The sequence below is a fragment of the Gymnogyps californianus genome, chromosome 3, assembly GCF_018139145.2.
Source record: "Gymnogyps californianus isolate 813 chromosome 3, ASM1813914v2, whole genome shotgun sequence".
Taxonomy (NCBI): domain Eukaryota; kingdom Metazoa; phylum Chordata; class Aves; order Accipitriformes; family Cathartidae; genus Gymnogyps; species Gymnogyps californianus.
In genome coordinates, this window is record NC_059473.1 from 50,132,577 (window position 1) to 50,147,429 (window position 14,853).

The 14,853-nt window shown below is 38.2% G+C and overlaps 1 protein-coding gene across 1 annotated transcript in view; it reads left to right on the forward strand.

The window, feature by feature from the left end:
* Positions 1 to 14,853, forward strand: part of PDE10A (phosphodiesterase 10A) — a 197,713-nt gene that overhangs the window by 116,349 nt on the left and 66,511 nt on the right. The window contains exon 4 of the mRNA XM_050893753.1: positions 2,216 to 2,244. Coding sequence (XP_050749710.1) covers positions 2,216 to 2,244 — 29 coding nt within the window. The remainder of the gene's footprint in view (positions 1 to 2,215; positions 2,245 to 14,853) is intronic.

A 14,853-nucleotide genomic window follows, 5' to 3' on the forward strand; every position in this document is an offset into this window, starting at 1 on the left:
ATCCCTGTGTCATTCTGTAAGTCCCCGTTGTGTTTTCCTGAGCTGCAGTATTGCCTGTAGCTCTGGGCTTCCCATTCTGGAAGGATGCAGTGGGATAGAGGAGGCAGGAGTGGTGAGAGCGACCAGCAGTGCCGAGTGGCTTTCTTGGCACCAGCAGCAAACCAGACCAGACTTCTCAAGCCAGGAGAGGTTTTCATGGGGTGTGAAGCAGAGAAGGGCTTGTTTGAGAGATTTGTAGAATCACAAGCTCCATAGATAAAGTGAATAGAGGGCATCAGATGAAATTCATAATGTGCAGATTCAAAATAAAATAGAGATAGTTTTTCTCATAATATGTATTTAAACCATGGAACTCAGAGAATGTTGTGAATGCTGAAGGATGATGGCTCAGGTTTAAAAAACAAACAGACAAAATCTAACACCTCTCCTACCCCCTGGAAGTGTGAGGAAGAAAACCCCGTCCTAGTCTTTTAAACAGGAAAATATCACCGCTGATTCAAGAAATGTTTGATCCATTGGTTACTGAAAACTGAGAGCATACTCCAGGGAAAGCGTCATCATGTCATCACTCGGGTTTCTTTCGTTCATGTCTTCTGTTGCTCACTGTAAGAAATAAGGTAGTAGGGGAGATGGATTTTGAGTCTAACTTTGGCTCTTCTTGTAACTTGTATGTAGATTCATCCAGTCAAGGAAGATTCTATGATCACTGAACATTGCTGAGTACGTGTTATACATTGCATTGCAAACAACAGAACTACCTTAAATAGCTCAACTAAGTTTATCTCTGTGGTCTGCATGTGTAAATTACTGGTATATCATTTAATTGGGGTAAGAGAAGACTAATATTCACTCATAGTTGTGAAATCTGTTATTTTACTTGGTATCACTCAATTTAGAGGAGAAATCAGTATGATTATTGAGAGTTCTTTCATTGGAAATCGGGTCTTGAATCTGTTTTCTAGAAAATGTTTTTTTCTAGCTTTATTGTTTAAAAGTTCATCTTAAATGGCAAGATATGAAGAGCCTTTGCAGGTGATAACGTTGAAATACTTGTAAATGTGCCTTTCTCAAGGGACACCTTCACCTGGGGATGATTTTGGAGAAAATGTGGTGTATCTACTGTTAAGCAGCCTAGGTGATACTATATCTGTATCTGACAGAGATATCTGAAAATCCGCTCAATAGAGATGTATCAAAATATGTGTAAATTAAGGGCCACAAATATAAACATATGATCTTTCTCTGTGAGATTAAATCTATTTGGTGACTTAAAATCAGTTTCCAAAGGATAGTAATTTGATTCCTAGTATCAAATAAAAGGTTACAAATAGTTCCATTCATGTTTTCGGAAACAGCTAACCAACTGGAGGTGTGTAAGGGTGTGTTTAAGCTGCTTTTGACGCGATTGAACTGGAAGTTGGAAACATTTCCTGTGGCAGATGTGTTCTTGCTGTATAACTGCTTTCCCTTTGTTTTCAGAAATACCACTCAATGTTTTAGCTAGTGCTCTGGTGTTATACCTGTGTTTATTTTTACATATTTAAATAACAAAAAATGCATGAGGGTCTGCTTGCATTTGAAAGGACAAAATATAATAGTGTATGTGTATATATATGTATTTATATATAAATATATATATAACCTTGTAATCTATGTGCTTTTAACGTGTTATGCCAGATCACATCAGTGATATTCTTGTAGTCTTATGGTCACAAGGCTTTTTTTCCACATCCAAAGTCGTCAGCAGGAGTAGCATCTTTGATCTTCAGAACAGAAAGTCTAAGTCTACCCACTAACTTCCTCATATATGTAGGACGTTGATGGCATATATTTGGTAGCAAAGGGCCTTTACTTCTCAGAGTCTGCAATATGAACAATTGTCTTACTGAATTGGAATATAAATGTAGCAGAATGATATAGGACTTATTGGTTTAGCTGGCCTGTGAATTGACTTATGAAATGTAGGAAACTTTGTATTCTTATTAAGTCAGAACAGAATTCTTAAATACTTTATCCTAATTTTAATTCATTTTTAGATTTAGAAGTTTAAAAGATTGTAAATGCATACTAGTCTCAGGATATTTCAATTACTTTATTGAACCATATTAGAAGTTTTGTACAACGGTGCAGAAATTGTTTGAGGTGCGGTATCTTGTTCTTCATTCAGTCTAGAAACTTCCCTGAGTGCCTAATTGTTTGTTTTGTTTCCTCTTAGATGAATCGACTCCTAAAGAAGTCAGCAGGGTAAGTGCTACTCTCCGTCCCCTCTAAAAAGAAGTATAGTCTCTGAGGCCCACTGTTCACTTGAGATAATTTTTGTGCAGTCTCTGATCAAGATTTGACTCTATTACCTGAACATAGTGGATCTCCAGAGAAAAAAAAAAGGTGTACTGACTGACTAGAGAACAGTTAATAAGGAAAATAAATATTAAGAACACTTGATTGGCTGTAAATAAATTAAAGGGTATTTTGCATTAACAAATTTAGAGTTCTCACAGTGCTATTTTCGTGATCCAGTTTTAAAAAGGTACTTCACGGAAACCAGGAAAATCATGGGACTTTGAGCTTAGGCATAACAGCAGACTATTTAATCAGTGTTACTGCCTTGAGACATGGCAAGCATAAGAGGAAACAAGGGAAGGAATATGCCCTATCTAATAACTCCCTTTGAGATGTGCTGTGGTACAGATGAGCTAAATTCTTTAATTTGAAATATTTTGCAGTGTACTGTATGAAATGTAATGTAAAATCTTAAAAAAACATATTCAGTAATAAATTCTCAACTCTAGCCTTACATCTGATTGACACTGTGTCCTACAGAATATCATTCCACGGTTGAGGACTAGTTAGGGGGATCTGTTAGAAACTAGTGCCTTTGCTGGGAATGACAAAAGATCAGTACAGGACAATCTGTTGCCCTCAGATGTGTTCAGTCAGCCTGAGCACCCAAGTATTGTTTCATGTAAGGAGGGGAGCCACTTACAGCTTTCTGAGGTGGAATCATAGTCCTGTTTTCCTCCTCTTCTTGAATGTCTTGCATAAACAATTTCATGTTCTCAGGAGAAACACAATAGTGTCAGACACATTAAAAATAAGACTGGTTGAAAGACTGCGAAAGCCGTCTGGGTGGTCTTGCTCTCAGTAGAAGTCCTTTGGAAAATACTAGGGTATGGAAGGAGTGGAAACAGGCTGGTAGTGGAAACCTCAGTTTGGTAACCCTGAGAGCAGAGGGCTGGCATAAGGGGGAGTTGAAGTTCACCTCTTACGAGACTATGAAAAAGAGATTAAATGATGTCTAAAATGAATTTGTTCAAACAGAAGTTCTCCATATACGTGGTGTGCTATGGATGTATAACGGTGTTGAGAATTTAGGTGAAAATTAATATGTTTTAGTAACTTATTGATTTATAACACGTTTTTTGGTCACCTCTTAGTATTCAACAGTTATGGCAGTTGAGTAAATACCTATCGGTGCAACCAAAGATTGTTGTTATTAGTATATCTGTATATATTGTTTTGATTTCAAAATAATTAAAGATCTGCCTAAAAATCTCAGAAGCCGTAATTATCTCTATGGAAGAAAGTTCCTTTTAATTGTTGTTAATTTGGCAAATAGATTCACATTTGTCGTGGTTTAACCCCAGCCAGCAACTAAGCACCACGCAGCCACTTCCCCTTCCCCTCTCCCAGTGGGGTGGGGAGGAGGAAAGGAAAAAAAGTAAAACTCATGGGTTGAGATAAGAACAGTTTAATAACTAAAATAAAAAATACACTACTAACTAAGAATAATAATAATTGTAATGAAAAGGAATATAACAACAACAACAAAAAAGAAATAACACCCAAGAAAAGACAAGTGATGCACAATGCAATTGCTCACCACCCGCTGACCGATGCCTGAGCAGTGATCTGCGCCTCCCAGCCAACTCCCTGCTGTTTATATACTGGGCATGACATTCCATGGTATGGAATATCCCTTTGGCTGGTTCAGGTCGGCTGTCCTGGCTGTGCTCCCTCCCAGCTTCTTGCACACCTGCTTGCTGGCAGAGCATGGGAAACTGAAAAATCCTTGGCTTAGGACAAGAGCTACTTAGCAACAACTAAAACATCAGTGTGTTATCAACATCATTCTCACACTAAATCCAAAACCCAGCACTGTACCAGCTACTAAGAAGAGAGTTAACTCTGTCCCAGCCAAAACCAGGACAACATTTTACCTAAAACTGTAAAATGGAGTTACAAAACATATCTAGGTTACCACATTTGAGCTATTTAAGGCAAAAAAAGCAAGCTCTAGAACCCTGAAACCCCCTGAGTCTGCCCTGCTAGTGACCCCCTCTGTCTCTCAGACATGCTGGTCCCAGCCATCTCAGCCCCTCGGAGTCATACATAGTGACTCAGAGTTTTCCTGAAGATGGATGGGCTGTCACTTCAAGTCCTGGAGTCAGTGGGGTGCAGGTGATACTTCGGATGTTCTTAAGTAAACGTATTCTCCCTTGGTTTTTTTAGCTGTCAGTCATTGTGCACTTGGTGTGTATACCGTGTTACACTACTTTTTTTTTTTTTTTTGGAAGTCCAATACTTGAGGGCACTCAGTAATGCACCATACTACAAATGAACATGTTTGTTAGTTTATAGTATTTTTGAATAATGCTGTATATAATAATGTAGACCATTGTAATACATCCTCTTTCTTCAGCAGCAGCTCAAACAGATGCCAGTTTAATTAAAATCTGAACATAAATTAGAATTTAAATTAGGAAAGTTCTGTATGTGAGTAATGTTTTTCAGACAAAAAGATATGTTCATGCTGACTGAAGAATTATGAGTTTTAAAGTCATTAAGTGTTACATTTTTAATTCCTGAAAATGTCTGCAAGAAGCAGCTTATATCATAGGGAAGCAACAATAAAGGTTAGTGAAAGGAAATTTATTGCAGAATTAAATCACCAACTGGTTTAAAATATTGTATTAGTTAGGAACCAAGGTAGAAATATGCTGAAAAAATGTGTTTTTCATCACTGGATTTCCCCCCCCCCCCCCCCATCTTTCAATGTTGAGCAGAGTGAAAACATTAAAACATTTATAGTCATATGCTGTGACATCAGTTGCTTCGATAGTCTTCTTTTCTGTTGTGCTTACACAGGACAACAGAATTAAATTGAGGGAGGATATTTTTTGTTTAACCTCTTTCTCCCCCAAAAAAGCGTCACCTTTTTTCTGTATAAACATATGAGATTATAGGATTGTTCTAGGGGCTCTAAATACTGAACTTGTCATTCATTTGCCTTTTTTTCTTTTATTAGCAAAATGCAGTGGGATAAATGGTGTCCAGATTTTTGAAAAAAATCTTTTACTTCTTTAATTATTGGAAGGAAATTTCTGTATTTTCAAGGCTTTGTATTACAGTTTCACACTTTGAAAACTGAGGAAGTTCTGAAAAATGCTGTTGTATAGGAACTGCATTTTTAATCTTTTGCCATTTTTGCACCTTAGTAGAAAAATGAAAATAAAGTAGCAATCTTGGCTATCAGCATTACATTGCATGTTTTTGAAACAAGGAGAGAGTAGGAGAAACCTTCCACATATTTTAAATTTTGAGATTTGTAGAATAGAAAAGAAGCTTTTCAAAATTTATTATTTTCAAATCTGGTCTACTAATGGCAAATTTCATCAATATTTTGATGTTCAGAAGTTATATGTAAAGATATCCTAGATTGGCCTGACATAGTAGCTGATGGGTGGGGGGAAAAGAAAAAAAAAAAAAAGATTTCCTGATTCCTGTAGACTGCTTTTGGCATAAGAACAACTCTGGTTACAAAATATCTCATGAGCATCTGTGACCAAACAGTGAACCTGTGAAATTTTTCTGCATGCCAGATTCCAGTATTTTTGAAATATATGTAACTGGGAACAGAATCTCATATTTATGAAATATATGTAACTGGGGACAGAATCTCCTTTTCACATGATGTAGTATTGGGAACATCCTTGGAAATGCTGAGTTTCTTCTGCTTACTTATTGTGCAGATGTGTGTTGGCTGATCCCATCCATCCTAGCTACAGAAGTGGTTTTCTGGGCAGAGGGATTTCAGAAAGAAAACCAACTATTGAACTATTTTGATGAAGAAAACTTAAGCGGAATTTTATACTTTGTTTTTGCTGTTTTATCCACAAAAGAAATGAAAATAGAGGAGTGTGAGTTTGAGCACTAAGTGCATATGTATTCATGTATATCTAGACTAAAGTTATATTTCTTTGACAGTATTAGTGAAAACAGTGTGCATTGGAGCCATGTTATTCTTTTCAGTTGGCAAAAATAACCCCATTCCTACATGAACTGTAGCCAGGATTCTGTTCTACGTGCTGCTAAGTTTCCCATGATCACTGTGTGCTCTTTTGTATCTCAGATTCTGAAGTTTAAACAAAAATACTTAATGTTCCTGATATGATCACAGCAAAATTAGCTGTTGTTCATTTTGCTTAATGACTTTCCATTCCATGTTTACTTGAACAATAATTCCAGTGAAGCTGCCTTTTGGCAAGTACCTTTGCTTTGTAAACTCTGGTGATGCCAACAGCAATTCACTTTGCAGAAGTTTACCGTATAAACACCAGAAAATTATTACCTAGCAAATGACTAGCTCCTTTACAGTACTTTATTCTTGGAAACAGGAATAATACTTTAATCCTCTCCTTTCTCCTTTTTGGACTTGGAGCTTTTGGCAGCTGCCTTGGCACCAGCTAGCACCCAGCACAGTATGTCACTGACAGTTACAGAATTAGCAAGTGTGTTTTCAGTAAATAGTTGCAGTAATTGTGTGTATCTTCACCGTGCAACTGATAATGAAAGTTTGGGCTTTTTATGACACATTGGCAAAGCAAGCTCATTCTTTGTAGTATTTCCTTATTAAAGATGGGATTTAAATGTTTTCACACAGTCCCAGAACTGAAGACTGCGACAAACTAATCAAAAAGTTAGGGGAACTAGAACAAACATATATATTTAGCCTTTAGAAGTGATGCAGATGGCATTGTGCCCATTGTCACGAGAAGAAGATGCTTGTATAAGCTGATTTCTTTATAAAGAAAATCTTGTGGATGCTGTGGTAGGGATGAGCAACAGTGGTAGGAAAATGAGGAAGTTTAATTTTGTACATGATGTCTTTAGAGTGCTTGCAAGTAAAGTATTAGGAGGGAATGTGATTTTATAAAAAGCTTTTTAAAAAGAGGAGCAGTAATTCAGCCTTATTAAGTTAAAATGAAGCTCATTATACTGTTTTATTATATAATCTGGAGAGGTGATATAATTGACATATTCATACAGTTTTATGAGCCTTACAGTTAATAACAGCTTATATGGTTACTTCTATATAATCATAATGTTCTTTTCTCATAAGCCAAGCCTTTGCTTTTTATTATGTATTTTTCCTATTACTAGTGGAGCAATTTATTTCAGTGTTACCATTTGATAACAGGGAAGAAGTTGATGGAAAGATTAGAATTGGATGCCAGTGAACGGGGGCTATTTGGCAAGAAGCTTCTCCTAGGGAAGGTGTTCACCATCCTTCCAAGGCTTGGAAATCAGCTACGTAAACAGGCTGAGAAATGCATGCCTTCAAAATTAGTGAACCCTTTCTGTGCAGAGTGAGAGCTGGTTTGCATCTTTTGACATAATAGGGCCTGTCCTGCCAAATGTCATCTCATATTTTCCCTTCTTTGCTTTTGTCACGAACAGTGTTTGATGTGTGAACAAACAATTCATAAATACCTGTGTATGGTGCCGCAATGCTAAACTTCATTTACTGAGCAAGTTCTAACCCATGTCCTCTCCAGTCAAAAGAAGAAGAATAGATGTCAGACAAATGTGTGTAGAAGCAGTTTTCTCTGAGGCTATGTACAAGCACTAAAATTAATCACCTCAGCTAAGTCTGCTCTTTATAGCTGCTTGCTTTCCAGTGTCCAAGTTTAAACAAAACTGGTTACTCCAGCCAACCCCAGTTACCTCTTCTGATTTTTTGGAGCAGAGAGATTTTTCTGAGCTTCCTCTCCAAGCTCACTGCTCCTCTGAAAGCCAGCTCTGCACTGTAAGTTTGCTTTCCACATTCTCTCTACTTTTATTTTTTTCAGTCTGAGGATTTGATATCTTTCAGCTCAGCATTTCCACCTTGAAGCAAGCAAGCAGTTTTATTCCCTTTCTGTAGGTTTGGTTTTTTGTGGTTTGGGTTTTTTGGGGGTTTTTTTTGTTTTTGTGGGTTTTTGTGTTTTTCGTTTTGTTGTGGTTTTGGTTTGGGTTTTGTTTTTTTTTTTTTGAAGGAAGTCCAGAAAGTCCAGATCCATATTTTTAGTTCTTCACATGTGCAGTTTAGATGTGTTTTCACTGTTATTAGGACACAGTTATCTCTTAGTTATCTGTGCCCCAAAATGAGAAACACCAGTTTCTATGCAAGATGTGACCTAGCCATCAGTGCACCTAAACAATGCAAAATATCACAGCCAGTGAAAGTACCAGGCCTACAGAAGGTAGCAGTACACATAAACATACATATCAAACACGTACACAACCTAACTTACATAGACATAAAAATGACCTGAATAAAGTTTGTGTCCTTTTCCCAATTTTATCATTGGTTTAATTAAATATTTTGGCTTTTTTTCTACAAGCATTTCTTTATACCCATTGGTCATCAGAAATGCAGTAACATTACTATAATTAAAATACACATTTAAAGAAGTAGGTGACTATTGTGATACTTACAGGTCTGGCCTTTTTTATTTCTAAATTAGATGTCTGAGTACTCATTACAGTAAAGTGTAGTGACACATGGAATGAATATTCTAGGTACTTTTAAACAAGACGTCTCTTACAAGGCTGCTTTTGCCTGCAAGGGACTGGGTTTGGTCACCAATATGTTCCTCTGTAGTTATGCATTCCTTTAGTGGGGGGAGAAAAAAAAGAGGAAGGAGGCAAGAATATACTTCAGTTTAAAAATCTGCTTATTATGTGGGCAAATAAAGTAATGGTCCCAAAATTCTTAAAGGAAATATAGTATTTCTTTAAAAAAGATACAGTAATGGAGTATTGATGATCTTCCCAGAAGATAAGTTATGGAGGCAACTGGAAAATTATATAGAGCGAGTCTCTTAAATCAGGGTGGTAACTGTAGATCTGGGTTTTTTCATAATGCTACCTGAAAGGAAGGGAAAGCTGATCTATTTCAACAAAAGGCATCAAAAAATTTAGTTTGTTTATTTATTTTTGTGACTGCAATGCTTGTTTTCAAGAAGTACAGAAGTGTTGCTGTTGGGAATTCTTTTTTTATAAAGCAGGTATCAATGGCATTGAGAACTTACATGTGTAAGACCAGTCTTTTTGTACGTCTGGTCTAGTGTGAGCATATCTAGCATGAAACAGTTTAGATTTACATCTCAACCAAATGTCAAGCAAATGTTTAGACCATTAAGACTGCAAACAAATGCACTTTTAATTTGAAGGGGTTTTTTAGTTCATCTTTAAATTAGTTCCTTGATGACTCTTGTTGCTGACACTATAGGAAGTATAGGAAGTGCTGACACTTTCCTTTTTATAGGAAAGAAAACTTGCGTTGGCTGGAAGTTTATCAGGAGATTTTGGTCATTTTGGGTTTAGCAGCTGCTTATGTTCTGTAGTATGCTTCACAGAGAAGAGAGTAGCTGTCAGTTTTAAAGGGAAGACTGAAGAAGTTTGGGTACAGGTTGTCACATTTCAGTTCTCATGACTTAGGTGTTCATGGTGAAATCCAGTCCCTGCCTAAGGACGTTGTTTTGTATAAAGTGCTGCACAGAATCCTTGGATTCACTATCTGCAAGTCTTGATGCTGTCATTGACAGATTCATTTAGGTGGTTTGATGAACTATTAGCCAACACAAGTCCTCAGCCTCTGGAGGTGACTCCTGTCAAGCGTGAAGGAAAGGTACCCCTTCAAGGAAGATGTTATATGTCAACCAGGCAAGTGGACCACCATGGAAAGACGTATCCAGTACCTGAGGGAATTAGCCATGCTAAAGATGATTTATTATGACCTGGAAAGACAAAGAGGCATCGACGGTGGATGAAATGGCTTATCAACTCCGGCAATATGAAGAAAATCTCTATTCCTCCCTAAGAGCCTGTGTCTCAGCTGTGGAAAACCTGTCCGAAAAGTCCGAAAAACTGATTGAACTGATTGAAAAGTCCTACTCCCCATCTGTATGGACCAGTATCTCAGCTATTAGGAGTGAGCATTCCTCTGCTCAAGAGAGAGAATATAGAAGGTACACACCACGGGGTACCCTGTGGTTTTACCTGCATGACCACGGAGAGGATATGAGGAAGTGGGATGGAAAACCTACCTCGACCCTAGATGCACGAGTACGTGAGTTGCAAGGAAAAACAACCACAAAAGGGGATTCTTCGAGGAAAAATGCCGCTTCAGTTTCCAGCGGGCAATTCCCCAGACAGAGTAGAAGGGCTGATCTTACTTCCGATCTTAATAAAGGGACTTCTGATTTGTATTTACAAGAAATAACAAATACTCTGACCAGGACTAGAGGGGCCCTACCTCCAGCCAGGTGGAGGAAGGGGACAACCGGATTTATTGGACTGTGTGGATTCGATGGCCTGGCACATCAGACCCACAGGAGTATAAGGCTCTAGTGGACACCGGTGCACAGTGTACCTTAATGCCATCAAGCTATAAAGGGGCAGAACCCATCTGTATTTCTGGTGTGACAAGGGGATCCCAACAGCTGACTGTATTGGAGGCTGAAGCGAGCCTAACTGGGAATGAGTGGCAGAAACACCCCATTGTGACTGGCCCAGAGGCCCCGTGCATCCTTGGCATCGACTACCTCAGGAGAGGGTATTTTAAGGACCCAAAGGGGGTACCGGTGGGCCTTTGGTATAGCTGCCTTGGAGATGGAGGAAATTAAACAGCTGTCTACCTTACCCAGTCTCTCAGAGGACCCTTCGGTTGTGGGGTTGCTGAGGGTTGAAGAACAACAGGTGCCAATCGCTACCACAGTGGTGCACTGGCAGCAATATTGCACGAACCAGGACTCCCTGATTCCCACACATAAGTTGATTCATTGGTTATCTGAAACACTACCTGATGTAACCAAAAAGAGAATAGGCATTTTAAACTCCAGTGTCTATATACAGTCTCCTTGGCCTATGTACATCCTTTGTTCTTAGTGATTTAGCACCCTTTAACAACTGAGGCTCCTTCAAGAGCCTCTGTTTGTCCCAACAGATCCTAATCCTGGTCCAGGAATTGCTTCTTACCTGAACAGCTGTTTTTGTCCTTTTTTTTTTTTTTTTTTAAAGGAATGTCATTTTGATCTCATGAAGCTTTTTTGTCCTTAGTTTTTTGAGGCTGGTTGTTGTTTTGGTTCTGGGGACTTTTTTGTCTGCTTACATGTCTCAGATTACATTTATGGCCTCGGTTTCAAGTGCCCTGGGACAGAGTAGCCTACACCTATCCGTGGTGTGGCCCCTCTGACACCTCTAGAGTGTCTTGCAAATGGGTAGGGTGGCACTGAACACAACACGTATAGCATTAGCTCACTCAGTACTGCTCCTGTCCTCATTGCACACTCTGTCCAGCCAGCTTGCACAATGGTGAGAGTCAGGCAGTGCCCCTCACCTCCCAACTCCTCTTGCATAGCAATGAAATAGGGGAAGCCTGGGATGGCACCAGAGGCTGGACCTGAAGCACTGATTATGAAAATCCATACTGTTTTCCCAGGGCCTCTCTACATTTCAGTCTGATAATACTTGAAAGGGTGGGTAAGGAGCCTTGAAAATTTTTAAGAAGATGCTTGATGCTTCCTAGAAGAATTGGTCCTTGCTTTCCCAAAAGTCTGTTTCCAAGGCATACTGATATGACAGGTCAGCACTTTCTCCTGTTTCCTAGGCAGAACACTTGTGCTGTCCTTCCCCATTGAGCCTGTAATGAAACAGGACTTTACAGCCCCCTCCCAGAAGGCAGTACTGCTCTGGCACTCGTAGCCCTGTGGTTGGCTGGAGGCCGCCTGCATCAGTTGACAAAGAGCTCTGTCTTGTGGTTCTCTCTGACATCCTCTGAAACCAGCCTAAGATGCCTAAATTACAGATGAAAGATAAGCAACATCAAGAGGAATCTCTCTGGATGTGGCCACTTCCCCCCGTGTTTTGTGGCTTTCACAGTTTGTTTGTTTTTTTTTCTCTCCTCATCCAATGAAGTTCTGCATCCCCAAAGTATATTTGGCCATCCCTCTCCACATTACATGAAATTTGGGCTGTTTGTTTATTCTAACGTCTCCTAGCCTGCAATAAGGTCATACAGTATGAGATCTGTAAAAGGACATGTTTCTGTTGCAGAACCAGGCAATTGTTGCTGCGGAGGAAAAGCTCTGTAGTAGGGAGTAAGTATTACATAGGACCTTGCTCTTCTCATTGCTATTCAGAAGACATTTAAAGAAGTTACAGAGAAAACATCAACTTCTGGATTATGTTGGCACTTATTGACGCTGTGCTGTATTAATGAAGGCTTTTTATTGCAGCAGAAGGGCTTTTTCTTTTCTGCAGGAGCATAAAATGCCCCTGGCACAGCTACCCTATAAGCATGAAAGCATGGAAATTAATCTTCGTTTCAGTTTGTCGTACATACAATTTACTTTAGATGTTAAATTGTGTCCTCGAATATATATATATTTTTTTTGTGTCTTAATTGTTCAGAATGAATGCTTAAAATTCATCTCGCTCTATGATATTTCAGTATCTCCTTTCATGGAATAAAGTGTTTGTGATTCTCAGCCTCTTTGTTTAGATGTAAGTCACAGCACTATTCTTAAATCACCTGTCATGGGTTGCTGTCTTCTGTTGCACCACAATATTCTAAAGACAAATCACCATAGAAATATTTTTATATAAATCGTGCAAAAACGTCCTTCTTTCATATTTACAAATTTGAATATGAATATTTATAACAGGATTTCCCTTCTTAATTGTTAGTTCTTTTTCATAGCATTATAATATATGCAGCTACTAGAAATATGATGCCGCTATGATACTGCTAAACCAGTTTTTAGTCCACTTGAATTATTTTAATGTAATGTCACTGAAATTCAGAATTTTACGGTAAATATGCCAAAGTACTTGTAGACACTGAATCTTAAACAGAAGAAAATCAGCAATGGGAAGAATGAATTAAGTAAAAGGAGTTGGGTATTAATAACGTTTAAATTGCAGACTAAACTACCATAAGAAATTAAGAAACATCTTACGCTATGTCTGATGACAAATAAATACTTTTTCCACCGAGTGTGTTGGATTTTTTTGAGGAATTACTTTCCTAAAGTAAGTTTTACACCAAATATGCGCAGGTCTGTGTTAGCAACCACATTGGATAGTGCTTGTACCAGGGTTTGCTGATGACTTATTCAGTGTTTAAATACAAGGTTTCATAAAGAATATTATGGCTTTTCAACCAAACATAATTGTGGTTATCCAATCTAGCATGCCTAGAACCAAATAAATAAACCTCTTTCACTCCACTGTAATAAAAATAAAACCATTTTACAGCATGATGGAGTAATTCTTTGCTGGTGATTGATCTAAGTCATAGAATTACTTAATTGTGAATCTGGACAAATTCTATTCATCTGGCCAGTTGTGGATGCACAGATTGTCAGTAATAGAAATCTGCCGTATTACAACTGTATGTATTGCACAGCTACCATCTTTTAGTAACATGGATGCGTGCAATGATTTGCCCTGCTTACAAAATGTTTGCAAGCATATGTTGCAGAGGTGAGGATAAAGGGCACATAGCTTATTACGTAATTACTATGCACGTGGAACTGCTGCTTGATTACGGGGAAAGTTATTATTCTGCCACGGTTGTTATGCCAGTGGGCTCATTTTGATGATGTGTTCTTTTAATGTGTTAGCTTTAACCTTTGAAGATTTGATTTAAATCCTGACTGTGCATCACAGGCGAAGAGATATGTATTCATTTCCAAGTTCTGAGAAGGCATTTTTCCACATGATAAAGGCTTTGTGCATGTGTGCTTGATTAGTTATTGTTGCTTTAGGATATGTGGCTACACATACTTTTGCAGATATGGGTTGACACGTATGAATAATACAGACTCTCATTCACCATTTTGCTGTTATATGGCTACTTACAGCTATATCGTAAGTGTAAAAATTCCATTTTCATGAAACTATGCTATTGTTTTCTCCCTTTGAAGAATCATACAGTAGTATATGTGGGACACAACAGAGGACAGTCAATGGAAGCTTGCCAGCTGCCATATGGTGCTAATAATGGTAATGGCATGCTATATTGTAAACTCAAGACTTACAGCAGTTCATGCATGTATGCAGTGTGACCTTACATCGCTGTCAAAATTTATAATCATCACATCAATTTATAGAAAGAATTATTAAGTGTTAAGTTTGTTATACATTGAGAAGATTTTGGACACCCTAGGTCTCAAATGTTCTAATATGTCCATCTGGAGCAATAGATCAATACAACACCATGTATTAAGAAGGGATCACGGCAAAGATTGTATGTTCTCAGGAGCCATTTTATAGTCAGGATTAAGATCTGCTTTATTTAAAGGAATTGGGAACTGATATTATCCAGCAAGCACTTGGGTTTTTTGTTGGTGGAGTTTGTTGGGGGTTTTTTTGTTTGGTTTTTTTTTTTGAGATGAAGAAGCCAAATGTGTCCTAGATATATGGCCATATGCTGTGTATTCATGACAGACTGTGTTGTACATAGAAATGCATGAAAGTAGTAGTGGGAATAAAAGTTGTGTCATGGAATATATTGTGTAAGTTACA